Source organism: Acomys minous, assembly GCF_964271855.1.
Source record: "Acomys minous genome assembly, chromosome: 2".
NCBI lineage: Eukaryota > Metazoa > Chordata > Mammalia > Rodentia > Muridae > Acomys > Acomys minous.
This window is the reverse complement of record NC_140484.1, coordinates 36213714-36236908: the sequence shown is the minus strand read 5'-3', so window position 1 is coordinate 36236908 and position 23195 is coordinate 36213714. Positions and strand designations below refer to the sequence as shown.

General features: G+C 41.4%; 1 protein-coding gene across 2 annotated transcripts in view; it reads right to left on the bottom strand.

Moving 5' to 3' along the window:
• CFAP95 (cilia and flagella associated protein 95) overlaps positions 1-23195 on the bottom strand; it is an 86636-nt gene that overhangs the window by 18165 nt on the left and 45276 nt on the right. For both annotated transcript variants that reach the window (XM_084774071.1, XM_084774070.1), the window contains exons 3-4: positions 19605-19723; positions 18790-18858 (exon numbers count right to left, since the gene is read on the bottom strand). In XM_084774071.1, the coding sequence (XP_084630197.1) occupies positions 18790-18858; positions 19605-19723 (188 nt within the window). The remainder of the gene's footprint in view (positions 1-18789; positions 18859-19604; positions 19724-23195) is intronic.

Sequence of the window (23195 nt, the reverse complement as noted above, 5' to 3'; positions counted from 1 at the left end):
AGAATCTCAAAACAACAAAATCCAACTCAGGCATGCTCATGGGTACAGATGGTAGATTTAGTCTAATGGTAACCACTGATTCTTGCCAGCTTTCTGTGTTGTTTCTTGAGCAGTGGCAGCACCTAGGGGCCTGAGACTTATGTGAATTCAGCCTTCCCTGGGTTTGGAGGAAGACCCCAGTGGATACCAAACTCTATGGATGCTCAAGACCCTTCTGGGACTTTGTATTTGTGTATAGCACATGTACATCCACCTACATGTTGCATATCTTCTCTAGATTGCTTATACTACTTAACATAATGTAGATGTTAACTCAGGAGTTCAGACACTACGTGGTTGCTGGAATAATGGTTTTTAAAAATCTGTACAGGTTCAGCAGAAAGTTGTCTTACTTCCAATTACTTTCAGTCCATGATCGGTTGAGTCTGCTGATGTAAAACCTATGGATGTGATTGTAGTTAGGTCCTACCCCAAGTCTACTGAATTAGAATTTCTATGGGCAAGGCTCAGCATTCTGGAGTTTAACAATCTCTCTAGATACTTCTGATACACACTTGCATTTGTGTACTGATGATTGAAAGAACAAATATAGAAATTCATATGAGGGGAGAAAAGCCTTAAAGGAATAATAGAACATATAATACAATATAATATATATAACATATAATATAATACAACATATATGATATAACAGATAAGGGGGCCATGTTAATGTTTAAGATTTAAGCAAAGAGAGGGGATAAAGTGATGAGGAGGGATTAGAAGTGGGTTAACTAAAATTAAGACTGTATGAAGACATCTCATGAAAACCTACTGCCTTGCAAACTAATTAAAAATACAGTTTAAAAGTTCGAACATAGGTAGCCTGCAAGGGGGGAACAATGCTTCTACTAGAAGACATGGGATATTAAATAAAAATCTCAGCATGTGGGAAGTCCCTTACTGAAGTTATTGGTCAGGGAGGTCCCCAAAGATCCCTGAAAAAAAACCTCAAACTATCGTCACTGCTTTTGGTTGTCCACTACAGCTAGATGGTAAGATCATCTTGCCAAAGCCATTTGTTGAAGGACACAGAGGAAATGAAATAACTAACCTGGAGTCTCTCCCTGCTAGATAGTTTTCTTAGTACTAGAAGATGCTGTATATGGTAAGTCACTGGGAGAAAAAAAGCCATCAATAGACTTACCAATAGCGGACTCTGCATGTTGTGATATCAGCCTCCTTATACCATAGCAATAGTGGCATGACTGTTATAGTCAATAGCTTTCCAGTTGGATTTGAGGATGGCCCCACAGAAGGAAATTCGTGCCTGGTGCTGTAAACCTGATAAAACCCCATAGTTGGGGAGGTCAATGGCCCTAGGGAGTAACTTACTACTACTGTCTTGATAATTAGGCATGTTATTAAACTACCTTGTAAATATTTATGTTTATACCAATAAATTTGTGTAGCTCTCAACCTTGGTCAGAGAAGCTTCTTTTTTGCAGTGAGTAGTAAGCAATCAATGCAGAGTCTCATAACAGTTCAAAAGCACAGAGAATAAGTGACTGTACTCAGGTCTAAATTGGTTACCTGTCAGCATCCCTCCATATACCTCAAGGCTCAGGAGATATACTGGAAGCAAGGGGCAGAAAGAATTTAAGATCTTGAAGATGGGGAAGAGTTCTGTGTAACGATGTCTTCCAGACACGACATCATCACTGCAGTCATGATCTCACAGCAGCTGTGGTCATTAGCATAAGACACGACACATACAAGAATAAATCAACCTATGTCCCAGCATGAAAGAGCTAAAGGCAAGTGATGGCTGCTGGAGGAAGGAGGTAAGTTTTCTTCCTCGGGACTTTGACCATGCTTTGGTGGATGGCCCTATACTAATGAGAATGCAGGCAGCAATAACTGGACCCAGTGACCAATGGGTTGATATAAAAAATAGAAAAAGGGGGAGGAAGGAGGAGTAGAAGCAGGGGGAAAAAAAGAAGGTGGAAGGTAGACATACGCATGGGATCCAGGGGTAGTGAGGAGGTTGGATGTGCTTAAGGTAAATTGTACACATGCATGAAATTGTCAAAGGATAAATACAAATTATAACATAGATCAGATGCCCAACTTTTAAACCTTCAAGTCAGTAAATGAAATCTGAGAGAAAGACCACTTGAAAAAAAGGAAAAGGGAAGGAAGGAAGGAAGGAAGGAGAGAGGGAGGGAGGGAAGGAAGAAAGAAAATAAAGGAAGAAAAAAGGATTAAAGTAGGAAAAATAAAGTATTTAATATTGTTTGGCCCTAAGTTGCATATCACACTATTTCTTATAGACTAATCTATATGCTTTAATACTTAACAAAATTGTTTTCAAAGAAAGCTTGAAAGCAAAATTATGAAAACACACACAAGTACTAGCCAAGAGATATATTCTTCTGGCAGTAGCATTTGTTAAAGATAAAAAAATTTAAAACCACTAGTTATAGAAATCATTTTAGTATTTTCTGATTCTAGAATTGTAAATAAAAGCCAGACCTTTGCATCTGTTACAGTTTCGACTTTGACTCTTTAAGCTTCAGTTTGTATGTGGATAGGTTTTAAAAATCCTGTCAATAGAGCTAAATCAAAGCCATAATCCCACCCTGATGTGGGGAGATGCTAAGATAGGAGGATTTGAACCACAGTTTTCAAGCAGGAAGGACCAGAAGAGGCAACTAAGATATCAGAAAAGAACAACCCTGGAGCTGTAACACAGCAGCATCGCAGCATCAGCAGGCCTCCACTTCTTACCCCACCCCTGGTGTCAATTAAACATTGCTTCAATGGTCTAACAGAAGATGGCACTCTTGAACTAAGATAATGAGCAAACTTCCCATACTCCTCATTTCCCTCCTTAGGATTACCTGGATGGGATTACCTGTGATTGCCACTAGTGCAGGAAAACTCAACATGGAAAATCCAACATAATTAAAATAAGCAGAGATAAGTAACATTACTATGAGAAAAATTAGAATCAAAATTGAGCTCATGAATATCTTTCCTCCAGAAATATTCCCAATCACTGAGTGAGCCCTCCATTAGCATTTTTATTTAAAGAGCTACTGCAGAGCCTACAAAATGAAACAAAAATGAGTGTACTACAATAATTAGAATAGGAATGTAAAATCTTACTTTCCAAAGTTGAAAAAAAATTTTTTTTAATCCAGGAGAATCCACAAATTATACCAAGCAAATCCCAGCAAGGTTGTCAGATACAGGGTTATTATACAAAGTAGTTAACCCACCTATTAAGAAACAAAGAATGGCAACAGGTAAGTGGAAAGCTCTCACAATTGCACCACATTCTCTAAGTTTTCTAGAAGAATCCATATAATTAATGCTTTATAATACACCTGAAAAGGAGAAATTGTGGTTCTCCTCTTCCCTGTGGGGCTTGCTAGCCCACCAAGGCAAGAGGAGCAGGAGGAGAGATGCAGAGCTCGGAAGACCATGAGCACAATGGAGATCAAACACTCCGGGTACCACTTCAGGGAGCTAGTTCAACCTTGCTCAGGGAGAACAAAGGCTATATAGTCTTTGAGGAGCAGATGGGGGACTTCCAGGATAGGTGTACATAATTGGTTGAAACTAGGCGCTGTAATGGTGCTTGATTTACATTTGATAACACACAGCAGGAACACAGTACCTAATTATCCTAGAGACACAGGGAGGGAGAGCTGGCAGGGAGCCGTGTCAAGGGTCATATATCAAATGTGGTTAGGGGCATCTATGTCTATAGACACTCTCCAGATGGACTCAGGCAGAGAGTAGGAGGCCCTGCTGGGGAGGGGTTCTGCACTTAATGCTGAGCTCAGAATGGCTATCTGGACTGGGAGGACCGCAACCTCAAACAGCAGGGTCCTTCTAACAGAACTTAAAAAATTTTGATGGGTATAGAATAATTCTTTACTTATGAGTAAGATTATTCATTGATAATGATAATTTTTCCATCTAGCTGATTAAATGTCACAAATCAAAGTACTATGGTATTCCCAAAACTAAGGCACTTCATGGAACTTGACAAAAAAAATTATAATAGACATAGAATTCCATAGAATGCCAAATGGAATGATGACAACTTGGAAAAGAACTGGTTAAACTCACTCCCCAAGGTACAAAGAAGTAGTCGAAAGTCACAGTAATTAAGATGCTACTGTGGCTGAAAGGCAGGATAGGCTACGGAGCTCAGAAACCAAGCTGCTTACATGGGGCTATGCAGCTATGATGGAAAGGGCTTAATGATGAAACATTTAACAAAATGATGCTGCAAGAACTAGCTAGTCTCCTGTTACAAGCAATGCATGGACATTACATATGAGATCTGTAGCTTCTAAGAGGATGAAACGGAGCAGTTTGGCATTTCGTATATCTTTACTGCTACTGGACAAAACAGTACCTTACATAGTTACAAGGAAAGTTAAAGAAGATATTTGCACACATTTTACCAAGACAGAATTAGTACCCAGAATTTTTTTTTACTTTATACACACACACACACACACACACACACACACACACATGCCAATAGGAAAATAAACTGAGGCTACACACAGGAAATCCTGAAGGGTCATTGCTGTTGGGCAATAAATTCAATCATAAATCCAGTAATTAGTGAAATATAAAGTAAAAAAACAATGCAGTACCATTTTATTTACATTATGAAATTTGTTTACATTTTTTACAGTATGAAAGAATGAGTATTCATATGCCCCTGGTATTTACTAGTGTCCAGGAATCCTGTGCTCCTGGGGTTATAGGTAGATCTGCCAAGTCTAGAGTAGAGCCAGAAGACCTCAGGGTCGGGCACACTAATCAGACTCAATGGCAGCCTACAGTGAGTTGACATCATCATTGGGAACCACTGGGAGCGCCTTTGTGCCCTACCTCTCCCTTCCCTACCTGGAGCTAATAGACCCAACGTCAGACCCAGGCCCACATTATCAGGGATCTCTTTGGGGATTTCCTTTAGTAGAAACTGATAGAAAAGAGCCAGTCACACATCTGTGCCAGGAGCCGCAGACGATAATGTCTCTACTTCACGGAAGAAGCTACAGAGAGAAAATGCTGCGGGACTGGAGACCTAACAATAGGCTCCCTCACAGACTTTCCAATTGTGCCGTTGGGTCTTTTAACACACTTACTCTTTGGCTAGGATGACCTTGTATCTCTGTCACCTACAACTACAAGAGTCCCTTTGCAGAGTGTGTGGCCATTAATCATTGGAATCGTATAACCAATTCCCCTTGCTCAGAGGCCAAACAATCTGATCATAAGCTGGCTTCCCATATGGTTTCTGCAGAGGGAGAATGCTTCATTAAGCTGACACAACTGTCTGGGGTGCTTGGAATTGTTCTCATTATAAATTAACTAATTAGAAGTGTGTGTGTTTGTGTGCACGTGTGTGTGTGTGTGTGTCAGAGAGAGAGGGGGAGGGAGAGAGAGAGAGACAGAGAGAGATATAGAGAGAGACAGAGAGAGAGAGAGAGAGAGAGAGAGAGAGAGAGAGAGAGAGAGAGAGAGAGAGAGAGTGTTTATCGGGTACGAGTCAGTCTACATGAGTCAGGTAAATGCTGAAGCACAGATAAAAACGGCCTTTCCGGAAATGAGACCAGATGCTAGGAGATTCATGAGGACAATGCTATGCTGTCAGGGTGTCTGGAAGTTGGACAGCTGGCTTTCATCCAGCGCCACCCACAATTTGCCACACATACCCTCACTGACCTTTAACAGGTGCAAAGAATAACTAAAGGTGTTTTGTGAGAAGAGCAAGTCTGATATTTATCATCAGGGCTGTGGCATTAGTAAAGTATCTACACGTGCACTAACACAGGGCAAAAACTGTAGATGGGTGACAGGATGATGCACCCCAACACATGGAGTTCCCCTTAACTTCCAAAAACCTTAAAGCTTAATGGCTTATTTCCTATTTTGTCAGAGGCACAAGGAGCTATTTTCTTACCACATGTCCTAGGGACTAGAACAAGGATACAGCATACTTATCACATCCCTTGGTGCCATCTAAATATGAGTGACTCAAAGAGAAATAATTGATTTCAAATTAATCTCTTCCCTGGCAACAATAGAAATACTAATTACTAAGACAAGTCTAGTCACTGACAGCCAAGGGGTGAGAGGAGAAAGTTTATGTACTCTGGGAAATTACATCCCATTGTGATGCATAATTTTATTGTAAACTGCATGCTGATCTGGATACAATGGTACAAGTCTGTAATCCAGCATTTGGGAGGTAGAGGCAGGAGGATCAGGAGGCCGAGGGCCATCCTTGACAGCATGGCAGGTTGGAGACTGGCCTGAGTTAACGTGAGACACTATCTTCCCCTGCCAATCTTACACTGAGCTGACTAGAATGCGCCTGTCATTTCTCCCTGCATCTCCCTCCTGACTAAGTCAGATGGAATTCAGTTGCTGTTCAGCAGCATCCAATCACAGGCGGCTTTTAAGAAACTATCTCCTAAGAAGCCAGTGAGTATGTGATGGAGAACAAAGATGAGTTGCAGGACAATATGGATCTACCGGTAACCCTGACCCAAGGTCAGTCCTTGCTGAAAATCCCTAGCAGCTTTGTAAGTGTTCTCCCTCCCACTAAGATATAACCCAAATGTTCTTGTTTCTGCTTTGCCCTTGAGTCATTCTGGAGCAATCAGAAAGTCACTTAAACACTCTGCATCTTAACACCTCCCATGTGTATTTATTCCATAAATATTTATGAACTAGATAAGCAGATTAATTAATGGGGAATCAGATTCCTTGTTTCTCTGCCTTAATTTCTTCCTCTACACAGATAAGGTCAGCCCCACCCAAATGACCTTGGATGGCCCTTGGGAAGGACAGGATACAGGAAACATGTAGAAGTTCTGAAGGACTGCATGTGTTACTCAGATTTAAGTGTGAAACACAATGTATTTATTGATGAAAAACTCTGCCATCAACCGGACCAGACCAAACCAACAACAACAAAAGTTCTACTGATTTCTAGGTCCCTTCCTGATTTGGGGAAAGTCACAATATCCCACTGAGCCCTATTTGGTGAGAAGTGTTACAGCATATAAAGTATATTCTTTATACTCTTAGAAGAAGAGTGTTAGCCGGGCGGTGATGGTGCATGCCTTTAATCCCAGCACTTGGGAGGCAGAGGCAGGTGGATCGCTGTGAGTTCGAGACCAGCCTGGTCTACAAAGCGAGTCCAGGACAGCCAAGGCTACACAGAGAAACCCTGTCTTGAAAAAACAAACAAACAAACAAAACAAGAAGAGTGGTCAGCTGTAAGATGGAGAATGATTGAAAGGGACAAAACCGGAGAAAGAAGAACCAGCTCGCATACTGATATCAGCCACCGAGGATGAACCCGTCTGTTCTCCAGTCTCAGACACCTGACCTCTGATGCAGCCTCAGCAAATGGCCTCATCCTCCTCTGGATACCTAAGCTGGAGGACAAGGAACCAAGCTGAGGTCATCTCACCCTCATAATTAACCAGGAATCCAGCAAATGTCAGTTCTCAATGCGTCAAGAAGCTGCGCCCTTCTCTCCTGCCACGCCGCCACTGCTGAAAAGCGGGTTCTTGTCTTGGTACATTCCAGAGCCTCCTGATGGCGGTCTCCGTTATCTACTAGTGTTGTGCTTTCTTAAACACACATATCTGATTTCTTCTTTCCTGTATTTGAAAACGTTTCACATCGCTGGCACAATCAAACTCAGATTCCTCCCATGGCTTTCAGCGCCTGTTCACTCAGCTTTCATGACCTCAGACTGACCCGGTGATATGCCCTGGTTGTCCTGCCTCAGAGTGTCCCATGTCCCCTGATGAAGAGTGTCCTTTTCTCCCATTGATCTGGCAGCTCGGGTGTCACTTCTTCCTGGAAGCCTTCCCAGTCTGCGTCACCTCGCTGCCCTGTATCTTGTGTTCGCCCCAAGTGTGCAGCAGTTTTCTGGTTGCTGCGTTTACTAATCCAGCCTCCCTTCTCTCATTTTTCTCCACCTAGAAGCTGAAGACTATACTGTAGTCAAGGTGACCCTGCTAGGGTCTGCTCACGAAGTGTGGGATGAAGATCCTGGACAGGGCTTCCTTTCTGCTCTTCACTGTGTCCTTTCTAGAATAGCTTTATGTTTGCAGCGTAGGGACCAACCTAAGACTGTAAAGATGAAAAGTAGCTAACCTAGGTTCCTTAAGATATTGGTTAGCACCATACCAGTCATGGACTCCTTGTGCTTAAAGTCCATGTGAAGTGGCCAAATTGATCAATGACTCAACTCCTAGCTAAGTTTTATGTTTCTTTTAGCGGAGCCTTTCTTGCTCATTCGCCAGTACTGATGACTTTCCCTGCAAATGAGCCTGTCTTTTCCATCTGTACTACCAACGTCAAACTTCCTGGCTGGTGCAAAGTAGGCAGTCATCAAATGGGTATGTTGGAAGAATTTTCACAAGCCCAATACTTTTCGGAAGCCATTTGAAAAAATAAAGTATCCGGGTTTACATATTTCTTTATTTAAATGGAAGCACAGACCCAAATATACACAGCAGCAAAAGTTTCTGTAATTCTAGAAGGTTCTTACTTTCTTAAACAGTATCTCTACCTCAAAGATGTACTACCCACTGAGACCAACTGAAGACTTCAAGTGATTGTCTAAATGACAACTGCATAACTTATAATATTATGGCCGCAGTCTCATCCTAGCTTAAGCCCTACTCTCCCTGAGTGTCTTTTTGCTCATTGATCTGGCAGCTCAGAGTCACCTCTACCGGAAACTCTGGCTTGGGACATAAGAAAGTGGCAGATGCTTGTGAACTGTCCCTCATGACCTCACCACTCATCTTGGGCTTTGTTGTGGTTGCTGTTGTAATACAGAGTGCTCATGGTTCTGGTGTGTGGTCAATGAATTTATTAATACTGCCAAACTCACAGAAATATCTCCCGGCTGTTGCCTTTTATTTTGTGGTTTGAATAGTCATGATGCACTCTCTTAGCAAAATTCAAATGTGTAATCCTAAAGTGTCAATACAACACCTAACTGTACAATAGATCTCTAAAACGTAGTCATCCTTCAAGATGGGAATTGTGTGTCCTTTGATCAACATTGCTCCACGCACCGCACCTTCTAGTCCTTGGTAACTACCGCTCTATGATCTGATTCTAGAAAGCTGAACTTGTACATCTCACTTGTAAATTAGACAGTGTGGTACATTTTTGTGTGTATAGTTCACACTCTCTGATTTCACCTATAGTTTTAAAAATAAGACTTCCATGTTTAAGGCTAAATAATACTCCACTGTATACATATACCATGAAGTCTTCCATCAAAGCATTCCTGGTTTGCTTATCTTTGCTTATTGTGGTTTATGCTGCAATAAAATCCAGTGTATAAATCCCTCTGTGAGATATCAGTTCATCTCCTATGGATATATATACAAAAAATGAGGACACTACACCATAGCACAGTTCTATTTTTAAAATTCTGAGTTATTTCCACACTATTTTTCATAATAGCCTTTGGACTCTACATGCTCAGCAATATAAAAAGCTCCAGTTTCTCCTTATGCATAAACTTGGCATTTTTGTCTCTTTGATAATATATATCTATAGTAAGAGGAATGAGGAGGTATTTCACCAAGGTCTTGATAATGTGTGTATGTATGCTTGCGTGTGCATGTGCATATGGAGGGCAGAAATCAACCATAGGCTTTGCTCCTCAGAAACTAGCCACCTTGTTTGTTGCGACAGGGCCTCACCCATTAGGCTAGCTAGCTAGTGAACAGCTTTCAGGAGTCCTCCTTTCACTGACCAATAACCTCCAGGGACCCTCTCATGACAGACCTCCAAGGATCCTCCTGTCACTGAACACTGAGCTCCAAGTATCCTCCTATAATGGACCAATGAGCTCCAAGTGTCCTTCTGCAATGACCAGTGAGTTCCATGAATCCCGTCACTGACCAATGAGCTTCAGGGTCCTTCTGTCTCCGCCTCCTCAGCACTGAGATTATGAGCACACGGCACCATACCCAGCTTTCTACATGTGTGCTACAGATGAAGCCCAGTGTTTTAGTTTGGTTTTAGTTGCTATAAAAATACACCATGACCAAGACAACTCTAATCAAGGAAAACATTTTACTGGTGCTGGCTTACAGTTTCAGAGGTTTAGTCCATTGTCATGATGTCAGGAAGCATGGCGGCATGCAGGCAGACAGGGTGCCGGAGAAGGAGCTGAGAGTTCTACACCTTGATCCACAGGCAGCCAGGAGGAGACTGTGTTCCATACTGGGTGGACGCTGAGCATAGGAGACCTCTAAGCCCTCCACACAGTGACACACCTACTCTAACAAGGCCACAACTCCTCCAACAGGACAACTCCTAATAGTGCCACTCCCTTTGGCCAAGTATTCAAACACAGGAACCTATGGGAGCAATGCCTATTCAAACCACCACATCCAGATACTTGTGTAAGCACTTTACTGCCTGAATCCTCAGGCCCCTGGATTTGAGTTTTGTTTTCCTGATTTGTCATGTTGAGCACTTTTTTTTTTCGTATACCTACTGCCCATCTCTATGTCTTCTTTAGAAAAATGGCTATTGAAATTCATTGCCCACTCAAGCGATTAAAGCGTTTATTAATTTGTTTATGAGTCCCCAACATTTGACCTGCCAGTATCTCTATTTTGCAATGATAAAACTGTACCTACAGGTCTAATATCAGGAGAAATAACCGCATAAACATGGTTCTAAGATTTGAAGCTAGTGGCACAAAATAGCCACTTTATTATCTGATCATTTTCTCTGATCGTTTGGCGGGGTGATTGGGCTCAGTGGGGTTTTCTGTTCTACCTGATGTCAGACCACTATGCTATCCAAGATGGCTCACTTCCACCTGGGTGCTTATTATGTAAGAACTCGGCTGGAGATGTCAATACAGTGCGTTGTCTCATCTCCATGTGACTGCCTTATGCATTTTAAGCTTCATAGTGTATCCAGGAATCAGAGAGTAGAGGTCGTCAGTGTTCTTAAGGTCTGTACTGGGAAGTTTGGAATCTCACTTCTGCCGCACACTGTCACAGCCATCACAAAGCCAGCCCGGCAGCAGAGGGGAGGGAAATGACCGCTGGCTCTTTCTGACATGCACAGAAAAGAAGAGCTATGGCAACCACCTGAAAGGCTGGTACCCACAATAGGTAATCAAGGATGCCTAACTCTAGCATCTTGATTACCTCTTTGAGCATGTCTAAAAACCCAAGAAGCCCAACTTTGTGGATGGACCTAGAAAGACTACTGTAATGGACTCAGGTGTGGAAAATAAATAAGGAACAAAGGGCAGTGTGTATCAGCCATTAGTCAGTTGTTACGTCAAACCTCGAGATCCAAGAGACAGGGCATTACACGTTTTGACATAAATTTTGTTATCAGATTATTTGAATTGCAATGCAATGATAGCAAATGGAACAAGTTATTACCAGGTGCTAAAACAATCCTTGCTAAGGCACACAACCCAAATTTCATATCAAATCAGGACTTGTACCACTACTCCAAATATTGCTGTAGGGCAAGGCATCCCACTGATCTGGCAGTGGTATACATCAGCTAAGCAGTGATACACTACATGCAGGAGTCATGTGAGGAGAAATGGTACTTAGTTGGCTCTAAGTACCATTCCAGCCAGTATAGCCAACTAGAAAGGCTCTCAGTCCTCCAAACATCCCACTCCGGGGCCAGAAGCATGATCACATGATCTCTGCCTCACAGGGGAAAGTGTCAAGCCAGAGTCTATGCATGTCTGAGTAACCAATAGCCCCACTTGATTAAAAATGAAGTGATTTATTTGAATGCTAGGAGCTTGGTACTCACAGTGGTTAATTTTATATTAATCTGACTGGGCCAATAGATACATACAGAGTTAGTCAAACATTATTTCTGTGTATGCCTATAGGAGTGTCTATGAAAGAGACACAATTAGACTTAGGAAGGATGCTTCCCCACCCCCTACCCTACCACCCATGTGAGAGCACACCCTTCAGTGTGTGTACAGTCCCAACAGAATAAAAAGCAGGACCATATCTATTCTCCGTGTGCTGGGAAGTCATGGCCTCCCACCCTCAGACACCTGAGTTCCTTGATCTCAGGACTTAGGATTCTGAACTTACACTCTATCCTCATGTTTATTAAAAAAAAAAGTAATGTACAGAGAACTAAAGTACATATCAAAATTCTAGTCATTCTACCATTCTTCTGAATAACAAACATCTCAGATCGCAAGTTTTGGTGTTAATAAAATTTTATTACATTATTTTGTGGGTGTGCTCACACGTGGTGGCTATTTGTGGCCATCCAAGGACAGCATCTGGGAATCAGTTCTCTTTTTCCATTATGTGTGTCCTGGGGTCATTAGATTTGGTGGCAAGTGCCTTTATTTGCTGTGTCATCTTACCAACATCTAAATGTCTCATCTCAAGTCCTGACTTGTTATTAAGTACTACCTGTGAGAGTAGTGAGTAACTTTAGTCTCTCTGCATATAGTTTACTCTACAGAATGCAAATGAATCAATTTAGAGAATTCTTAGGAGAAATGGATTAAGATATATAAAGCCATTGGAATAGTGTTGATTCATAATTAGCAATTTGCTTTAATTAGTTTTACTTGCATGCAAGCTATTGGAGCCCAACTCAAACTTGAATAATAAAAGAAAATACTCACATATACAAAAGGATGTCTTCAGAGCTCTTGCTTTCTAGATCTACTTAACTTGACTTTCTGATAGCTGTTCTCCCATGAGCAAGATGTCCTCTGAACTTGAAACTGGGGCAGGAAGAGGCATTGCCCCAAAACTCTATTTATTATTATAGCATGTTCCCCAAATGTCTCAGTCTGGATCATGTGACCAACACCTGAGTTTGTGGGATGATAATAGGAACAGAATTGACCTGGCCATCACATGGCCTAGCTGGGTTACAATGGATGCAGGCAAGGGCTGCCCAAGAGAGCAAGCCTAGACAAACAAACGGTTCTATAGGAGATAGAGATAAGACGTGGTGGTGCCCGCCTTTAATCCCAGCACTCAGGAGGCAGAGGCAGGTGGATCGATGTGAGTTCGAGGACAGCCTGGTCTACAAAGCGAGTCCAAGACAGTCAAGGTTACGCAGAGAAACCTAGTTCAGATCTGTTTGCCTTCTACTCCGTGTTCTTTCCGCCAACCTCACACTCCTTGTCACAGTTTCTTTATTATTATCTACTCCACGTCCTCACAGGGACATTTTTTCCCCAGTGTTTTCCTTCTTGAAATATGTTCAGCAACTAGATGGTATTTCACCAAGAGACTAGCCATCACACAGTAAGTAGAAAAGAAAATAAATGTTTTGCTTCATATTTTCAGAAGGGAAAAGACAAAGAGAGCAAAAACACTCTCGTGATTTATGTGCAGTCCCTTTTTCCTGCAAAGAGTGCAGCAGGTTTTAGAGATGCCAGCCGCCCTGTGAGAGGAACAAACTGCAAGCATAGCAACTGTGGCAGCCCAGCTTGCTACTGCTACTGTGAAGACACCACCTCACTCAAGTGGCGAGGAGCTTCTGCCAACAGTGGACACTTAGCTGCCTCAACTACCCTTTGGTCTCATTTAATTTGCCTATTTAGATACCTTTCCCCTTTCAGCCATCAAATTAGCATAGTAAAAAGGGTTTTTACAGCTCATTTGGTTCAAACCTTTCATGTTCCAGATGGAAGCAAGAGAGGATTATTAACCTAGAGCAAGGTCACCTAGTACGTTCCCTATTTTCCCACACTGTACTCCTTCTGAGAAGTCATTTAGTGTCAAAAGCAACTCAGTGACTAATGTACTGTTAATTTTTTTCATCTGTATTCTGGAAACAAGACACCTATTACAAAATTTCAATGAATATGCACCAGTCACTCCCACAGAAGGCAGTGAAATTTGATGACAATGACAAGATGAAGGACTCGGAGCTGACCTTGTGCAAAGTCTTCCTTAGGTATTGCCCCACCCAGCAATGGGTGCTCAGTAGTGGATTCCTCTCAAATAATGCCAGCCTCTGTGGGCATACTTCTCATTCCACAAACAGCTTGTGCCACAGTGGAATTTTCTCTACCCAAAAAGGAAAAGAAAAAGGAAGGCAGGCAGGCAGGCAGGCAGGCAGCAGGTAGGCAGTGCTGACTTCTCCTATGGACTCTTATCGCATGACCATACATAGGTACATAGGTGTAGGTGTGCGTGTGTGTGTGTGTGTGTGTGTGTGTGTGTGTGTGTGTGTGTGTGAGTGTGTGTGCGCGCATCTTCTTATAACTAAGACTTTTGATAAAAATGAGTTTGTATTAGATAACCAAACAGTCAAGGACCCACTTACAAGCAAGTTTCCCACATCTCACAAACATTGCTTCCAAATTAAGTCAAACTTATTTTAGAGGCTTGGAGCATATTCAGTAGACCCATGTCCCCATTTTTTCCCCTATGTGTTTTAAGGAACTGTGCCTCACCCTGACTGCAATCATGGAGTAAAATTAATGTATATTCAAGATTGTAAGTCAAAGACCAAAAGCAAAAGAACACAGTTGGTATCCAAAAGATATTTGAGCATCCTTGGCTTTCAACTCTCCTATCAGCAGCCATGGTCAATACCTTGATCATGGTCAATGCCTTGAGAAACCTACTGGTAAGAAAGAACTCTCTCACAGGAGCGGAAACACTAAATAACTCAGCCACCAAGTCTACAAATGTCATTTCAAGCTTATGTCTTTGATGTCAATTTTAGTCTCCATCTAACGGCTTTCTTTGTTACTCAGGGTCCTCTAAGGGAAGGGACCTGACAGAAAGAATATGTTTATTAAAGGGGGAACTATTGGATTGCCCTACAGGATGTGATCTGAGTAGTTCAACAATGGCTGTCTCACACTGGAGAAGGGAAAATCAGGTAGTTGCTCAGCATATGAGGCTGGATGTCCTTTCTAGCAGTCCTGAAATGGAGCTGAAGGATTCCTAGAGAGATGCTGGGGTTTGGTCTGTATTGGAACCCCAAAGAAACTGGTTCTCACATCAGTGAAGGGCAGCCTCTAGGAGGTGCTTCTCACATTTTAGGATGTGTCTCCTGCTTCAAATAATCTAATCAAGAAATGCTCTCACAGGAGTGGCCAAGAGTTTGTTTTAGTTGATTACAGATGCCATCAACTTGGCAAATCAAGACCAGGGCCATCACATTTCTCTTTGACAAGTCTTCCCTTTTTCCTTAGCCCATAGCCTGTGAACAGCACATTGCTTATGTCTCAGCAATGTTAAACTAGCAGTATGAAATCCTATGGTTGTTCTGATAGCCAGCATTTCACTGAGGTATCTGCCACCAATTTATGAATAGTGTTTTCTTCATATTTGTGCAAAGTGGTGTAGCAGCCATGGTTTGAGTCATGAGGAAATGAAGCAGACAGACCAACACCATTATAATATAAATGGCATTGTCTAGAAATTAAGGTAACAATGGATCCTAACTAGTAAGGCTTTACCCACATTCTAATTTTGTTCCTTAAGAGATAACATGAAGTTTAAAGTTACATTATGAATACAGCTTTCTTTTTATAAGCTGAGGTACCTTATTTTGGTCCATTGAGCAAACTCATTCTTATTCATTGCCTTTTAAACTTGACATTTAACTTCCACAGCTGTACCGCTAGCAAATAGCAAAAGAATTTTTAATATTCAAGAGGGTAGATTTCAAATCACCACAGAATTCTACTGTATGTGGCATCCTGTAGCTAATATACATTTGCTGAAAGGAAGAATTACATATGAAATTAGTTCAAGAGGCTTTAAGTTGCTCACATATTTATTTCTTTGCTCATACTCACAAATCAAATTACACAAACAAGTAATTCTTGCAATTCAAGCTAGTGTTGGTTTCTGGAAGGCTGTCTTCTAAAGCATTTACTAAAATAGATTTGAAAATATTTGAATCTACAGGCCCTGAATCCCTAAACCAAATACGAATTTGGCATCCCTCTTCCCTTATAATTTTCTGTGCAACCATAGAAATAAGTAACGTGTTGAAGATGTAGCTGAGCTACAGCTACTGCAAATCAGGCTCTCCACAGCCCAGAACTCGTAGGGCACAGAGCCATGGCAGCCTTGCCCTTTGGAGAACAGAACTTAGCAAAAAAGACAGGAATCCAGATTATATAAGAAGATGACCAATGCTTAGACAAGAGGTTCACAGTGCTCTGGGCATGTACAAGGAGGGACCAACGCACGTTGTGGGAATGGAGGTGACATTGTAAGGTTGTCAGGAGAAGATGATCTATCAGGAGAGATTGCATGGCTTTAGAATTAAACCTGAACGTGTGCATTGTCATGCTTCTTCAAAGACACCAAAACTTCAGATTGTATTTATTCATTTAGGAATATATGTACACACACACACACACACACACACACACACACACACACACACACACCTATGTAATAGCAATTAATTTTTAAAAAGAGAAAAAGAGGTCATGAATTTGAAAGAAATCCAGGAGGACAGTTTGGGACAATTTGGAGGGAGAAAAGAGAAGTGGGAAATATTATAGTTATAACCTCAAAAATTAAAAATATACTTTAAAAACTTTATTTTTAGACTCTTTTAGAAGTTAGAGCCCAAAAGAACACAGCAGAAGAGACAGAAGAAACAACGTTTGGGAGCTCAAGAGAAGAGGGACAGTTGGTTAATCCTAAATCGGGAAAAGGAGTTGGGAGGAAATATTTGCTCCAACCCCTCCCTCCCTCCTAGCCCCACCCCTCCTGAGCAGGAGTCACACACAGGAAAGGGTAAAGGAGAAAGTCCTTGGTCAACAACACAATCCATCCAGTGACTCTACAGTGTAGATTTGGTACTGGCATCCCAACAAGATCACCCTTGCCTTCAAGGACAACAGTCTGTCACCCACCACTGAAAGACTGGGAGCCTCCACTTGGAACCTGCCTGGTGATGCTGCTTTGGAAGGATCACCTGCATAGAAGCCACCAACGAAGCATCAAGTTAGAAAGTTTCAAGATCATAAATAAGCAAAGACTGATTGCCAGCCTAGAAAACTGCGTCCAGGATAGCTAGACAGCTCACAAGGGAAAAAAAGAAAAAAAGAAAAAACTTGGAGAAAACAGGATATGCATACCAGAAAGAAAAATCAAGAAAAATATTAATATTCCAGATACAGAAGAGAAATTCTTGTGGGTATGAACTCAGATAACAAAAGGATGTCAAGAGAGAGAGAGAGAGAGAGAGAGAGAGAGAGAGAGAGAGAGAGAGAGAGAGAGAGAGAGAACCAAGGAAAAACCGGGCACAATGGCATATGCCTTAATCCTAGCACTCCAGGAGTCAGAGGCAGGTGGATCTCTGTGAGTTCGAGGCCATCCTGGTCTACAAAAGTGAGTACAGGACAGCCAAGGCTACACAGAGAAACAACAACAACAACAACAGCAAAGTCAAGAAAATCAGAGGGTATAGACAAGCAACCCCCAAATAAAGGATTTGCAGGTACATCCAACAGAGTGGTTATAAGGCCAGCATCAGCACTGTGAGTCCCGTAATATACAAACGTATACTTCTCATGATGCTAATGAATTTATTTCTGTGTATTTATACATTAGGAAGGGGATGCTGTGTCTTCTTAAGGAAGATGAGTGGGTAAGAATTGTTTATGCAATGACTGCTCTCTTTACCCACATGGGTAAAGACATCCACGTCTTGCTGTACAGTGGACTCTCTTTGTTCACTGCCACACTCTAGGACAAGGTCACAAAAACTGAATTAGCAAATACTGAACCATCAAGAGAGCAAAGGAGATGTTAGGTTCCTGCAAGCCTCTGTTTTTGTTTGTTGCTATTTTGTTTCGGTTAGAGACAGAGTCTTATGGTGTAGCCCATATGGCCTCAAACATGCAATCCCCCTGCCTCTGCCTCACAACTGCTAGGATTACAGGTGTGAATGTATCTCATCTTTAAGCCTCTGTTCCCACTTGATCAGCTGGTCATCACACAACCTTATTGTGTGCCTCTGCTTAGAGACACCTTATTTAGAATATATTTGTGGTTCCAGACCATCGACGTTAACCACCACTACTCTATAACTCTTGCCTGAATGAAGCTTCCTTAATGCCTGGATTTCCTTAACTCCAAAAGGCACCCCAGAGTTCCCTTGCACAAGGCATTGCTCCAGCTCTACATTTAGGCATCATATTTAATGGGACTGACAAAAGGCACGGAAGTTAGCAAAGCACAGCACTTAGTGATCCGCGTGTGAGAGCCACAACAGCAACACATCTTTTTTTAAACCTCAGCTAGAAGTGTGTGCACAGGTGACCAGGATTATCTGCTCATGCTCCAGATGATTTCATCTGCTTCACAAAGTATTGATTTTTTTTCAGTGCATGTTTGTTTTGCCTGTTTTGGAGAAAGTTCCCAATATATAACCCAAGCTGGCCTGGAACCCATAACACCGTCTCCTCAGTGTCAAAAGTGCTGGCAATACCAGCACGTCCATCATTTTAAGATTGCAAATAAATGTTAGAGAGGAGGAGAATCCACAAAGAAGTATTGTTGTAGTCATTGCTATTGCTATTGTCATTATTGCTAATTGATGCTAATGCCTCTTTATGGACAAAAGTCTGCTGTTAAAGGGAAGTGCAAGACATCACATAAAGGGCATTTTGTTGACCTTGAACCATTCCTCTCTCCAGGAAACAAAGCTGTGGAAACAACATTCTGTACAGTCAGCAGCAGTTTAGGGACAACTCACGGCTTTCTCTGATTTGGTGGGGATTCCACATTAACATCCCGAAAGCCTGTAGGAGGTAATTCAGGGTCCCTGTAAAGCAAGACAGAAATATATCAGCCCGCCACAATTTCACAATTCCAAGTCATTGAGAACTACTTTAGGGATGATGACTTTTAGGGAAAAATTTTAAAGTTTGCAATGTTTATATAGTTTGAAAGCTAACTTAAACCACTGTGATTTTAAAATATTTTGCCCTTATTTTGGTCACATTTTCCAATAGTTACAAAGCAAACTCTCAAGAACTCTCTTCTCTCTCTACAGAAGCACACACCAAAAAAACCAACCAACCAACCAAACAAACCCTCCAGTGCCCTGTGAAACAGACTTAAAATACAATGGCAAGAGCAGCTAACTAACCCCGGTTGGTGACAGCTCTCCTTATTCCGACCATCCAGCAGCATTTCTAGGCACATTTGCATTTTATTTCTTCTAAATAATTCCCATTTTGCACACGTGCAAGCGGGATCATAGATGCCAAGTAACTTTCACAAGAAAGTTGTAGCAGCGAGGTTTAAACCCAGATAGTAAGAGCCCTGAGCCAGAAAGCTATCTAAATAAAATGCAAGCTTTAGTTGAACACTGAGTAAATTAAACCTTGATTGGTGAATGATTAAGGGTGAAGAATCCTCTTGCATGAGAGGCAGAGAATAAGCAGAAAGGGACATTGGTGACTCGGGCTCTGCACACGGCTGGGACTACTTGCATCTTTCCTGTGAATATAAAACCCTCCCTGGGTTGTTGTGAGGTCTACAAGTAAAAGAAGAGACAATAAACACCTTTCCAAAATCCCAGGACATGTTGTTTTCTCATTGACCAAGGCCTTTTTTTTCTTTTCCACGAAGTCTTTGTTTAAAAACACCTGGGACATCTGTTCATGTGTTTCTGATATCCACACCTGGAGAAATAGAAGCCACATATAAGAAAAATTAATTAATCACCAACAGGGTCAGCCACTAAAATATTTTCTTACTAAGGCATATTCTGATTCTAATCACTGACTCCAGGTGACATTTAAGTCATGCTATTTCATCATAGGTATCCAAAAATAACAATCCCTGTGTGTTGTTGAAAAAATGGGAGGTGTTCATTCAACAAGGTACTGATGCCTCCTAGTTCCTTTTTTAAAAACAATTCCAGAATTGATTTTTTTTAACTTCCCTAAGAAAACCCAAAAGGTTTTCAAAGTCTTCAAACATCACTGTTGCTATCATCAGTGTTGAATTTGGGGATTATCAAGCAATTATTACTATGAGGGGCCATCTGAAAATTATAAGACATTCTTAGACCATGTGCAGAAGCATTATGGGTAGCCTCTAGGATACCTTAGGAATGGAAGCTGTTCTTTCTAAGAGCAGGAGACTATGGTGAGCTAAAGATTCAGTATTTGTACCATAGAGTTGTAGATGATCAGGACTCTAGAGGCCCAGAACAGAGAAACAGAATTTATCACTAAGAAAATGTATTATTTTCCTAGCCCAGAAGACTAGATTTCCCAAGACAGCCAGTGAAATTCCAGAATACATAATATCTCAAAGAATATGTTGTGTGTGTATATGTGTGTGTGTGTGTGTGTGTGAGAGAGAGAGAGAGAGAGAGAGAGAGAGAGAGAGAGAGAGAGAGAGAGAGAGAGAGAGAGAAAGAGAGAGAGAGGAGAGAGAGAGAGAGAGAGGAGGGGCACAAACTTTGGAAACCTCAACTCTTCCACTGCAGGATTATCATAGCTACAGTCAAATGTTTCTGTACAGTTTGGATAGCACAGGCTCTGCTGTAGCTAGCCAAGGCATTTCTAACCCGTGACTCTGGGCGTGGTTCCTTGATCTAAGCCATGGCCTTCCTGCTCCATGGCCTCTCTGACCACTGATCTCAAAAGATCACAACCTTCTGAATCACAGGGCCTTCCCAGATTACTTTCTCAGCTCTGATCCATATGCCTTCAGCTGAGTTAGTTTTCTTCTTGGATTTTCCTACTTAGAAATTAGGAGCAAGAAAAACTAGATTGGGCCTTATGTATCTTAGCCATCATTTTATTTCAAGGTATAAGATTTTAAAAATTAACTTCCCAGCCCTCTGAAGGCTATGTGAAGCAAAGGTGTTTCCAGATATGAGGAGTTTTAAAGGTCCATGTAATAGTTAGAATATAGTAAGTGGTAGACAAAGAAGTAAAGAGAGACAAATGTTCCCCACTGATATTAGGTTTTTCTTCTTCTTTCTTTTCTTTCTTTCTTCTTCTTTCTTCTTTTTCTTTCTTTCTTCTTCTTTCTTCTTCTTCTTCTTCTTCTTCTTCTTCTTCTTTCCATTCTCTTCTTCCTTCTTCTCTTCTTCTTCTCTTCATTAACAGAATCTCACATTTCAGCTGGACTCACGGAGTTACGGACTACATTCTCCAACCTCCCATCATGCTTAGACAAGGTATACACTGCACTATGGAGCAGTAGTGGAAGTCAATGATGAAGCTTCCTGAACCAGTCTTATATATTCCTGCTCCTATGACACAGAGGGACTATTGTGACTGGTATCCAGCAGCCATTCTGGATCTTTCTCAAGGTATGGCAGAGCAGAAAGCTACAGGAATAGGTGTCTTGTGACCGTATGTGAAACTTCCACACTACTTCTACTTTACTCTCTCCCAGACATTTTACAGAAGAAATAAAATCTTCTCCGAACAGCCTCTGTTGATCTCTGGGCTTAGGTGCTCATATCCAAATGTAATCCTACACCATCTTGGTGTGAAATCACTTTAGAAACTAGCATAAGCATAATTCATAAAAGCACTTCCATATGTTCAAAAGTTTTTTGGGGATATATATACATACATTGTGAGATTGTGAGATATATATAATATATATTATATATATGTGCTGAAGATTGGCAATTTCATACATGAGACAGCTAAATTAACATAGCACAAACTCACAGGATACTCACTAAAGTTTCCTTTTGATTTGCATAATAAAGTCTAACTTGAGTCCAGTGATACTATTTTTTAAAATTTTTTTACAGAAAGATCATTTCAGTATATCATTGATATTTCTTATTTTCTTCAAAGTCAAGTTGGTTTTTTTTTTATGATCCCAATTTCTAAATTTTCAGAATAAACTCCCCAATGTGTGTTCCGTTTAAGAAAACGCAGTAAGTACAAAGTCTAAGTAACAGGATAGAATGGGAAAGCCCCTTATAACTTCCTCATACATTGCCTATCTGAGAGGCGCCAGCATCCTGCTCAGTGTGGCTTACAGCATCCCAAGGCTAGGTTCATTTCAGAAGTTCTTACACTGGTAATTCGTCTTGGTTCCTATAGGGCCTAGGAAAGCATATTCCTCTAAAAGAAGTACAAATACTTCCTAAGTCAAGTGTTTCCTCTGATATCACAGGCTGCTTCTGGAACTTTCTGTTCTGTAGTCTTTTGACTTGTATGGCTGAAACCCTAACCTATAGGGAGCACTATGTCCCCTAGGCAGTATTCTCAAGGCCTTGACGCTTACACTTTACCCTTTAGATGTGATCACTCCCTTCACTCTCTTTTCACATGATTCTTCCACCCTCCAAATAAATACTTTTGGCCAGTTCTTTTCAATTTTACATTGTTTATTTTCAAAATTCTGAGTGAATAAGAGACCAAAATATTGAAATCTAGTAATATATTGCCCAAATGCTTTTTTATGGTCAATATGAGCAGCATGTCACTGTACATTAAGATAAAGATGAGATATTAGCTCTTTGGTAACTAATAAGGAATGTCTTAAGCCTGTCAATTGTACTTTTATTCAAAGATGAAGGTTTTTTGCATCATTGCCAAGAAACGTCATCATCATTATCAAATAATAGCCATGCACTGTAAAAAGCCGTCTACTCAAAAAACACCAGTTCTTTCATTCCACTATCCCCTGACTTCCTTTTCATCCTGCTGTAGCCTCCAGAAGCTTCTCCTCTCCCTCCCCCTCCATTCCCTGGGGACTCTAAAGGCCTCTTATTATGGACCCAGGGTCCCATGAGCTCCTTCTTGATGCCTCTCTCAGCCTTGATTCCTACTCCATTTCCGTTCCTTTTTGTCACTTAAAAATCTGAAGAAACACTCTCTACCAGGTACCTCACTGTCATCCCATCTGCCTAGGATTCAGTGTGGGCAAGGGCAACCAGAGAACACAACATCCACTCAACAAAGACAAGACCAGATACCTACATCAAGAAACAGCCCAGCCAGGAGTGGTGGTGCACGCCTGTAATCCCAGCACTCAGAGGCAGAGGCAGGGAGATGACTGTGAGTTCGAGGCCTGTGGTCTACAAAGTGAGTCCAGGACAGCCAATGCAACAAAGAGAAACCCTGTCTCAAAAAGCAAAACAACAACAACAAAAGAAACAAAGAAAAG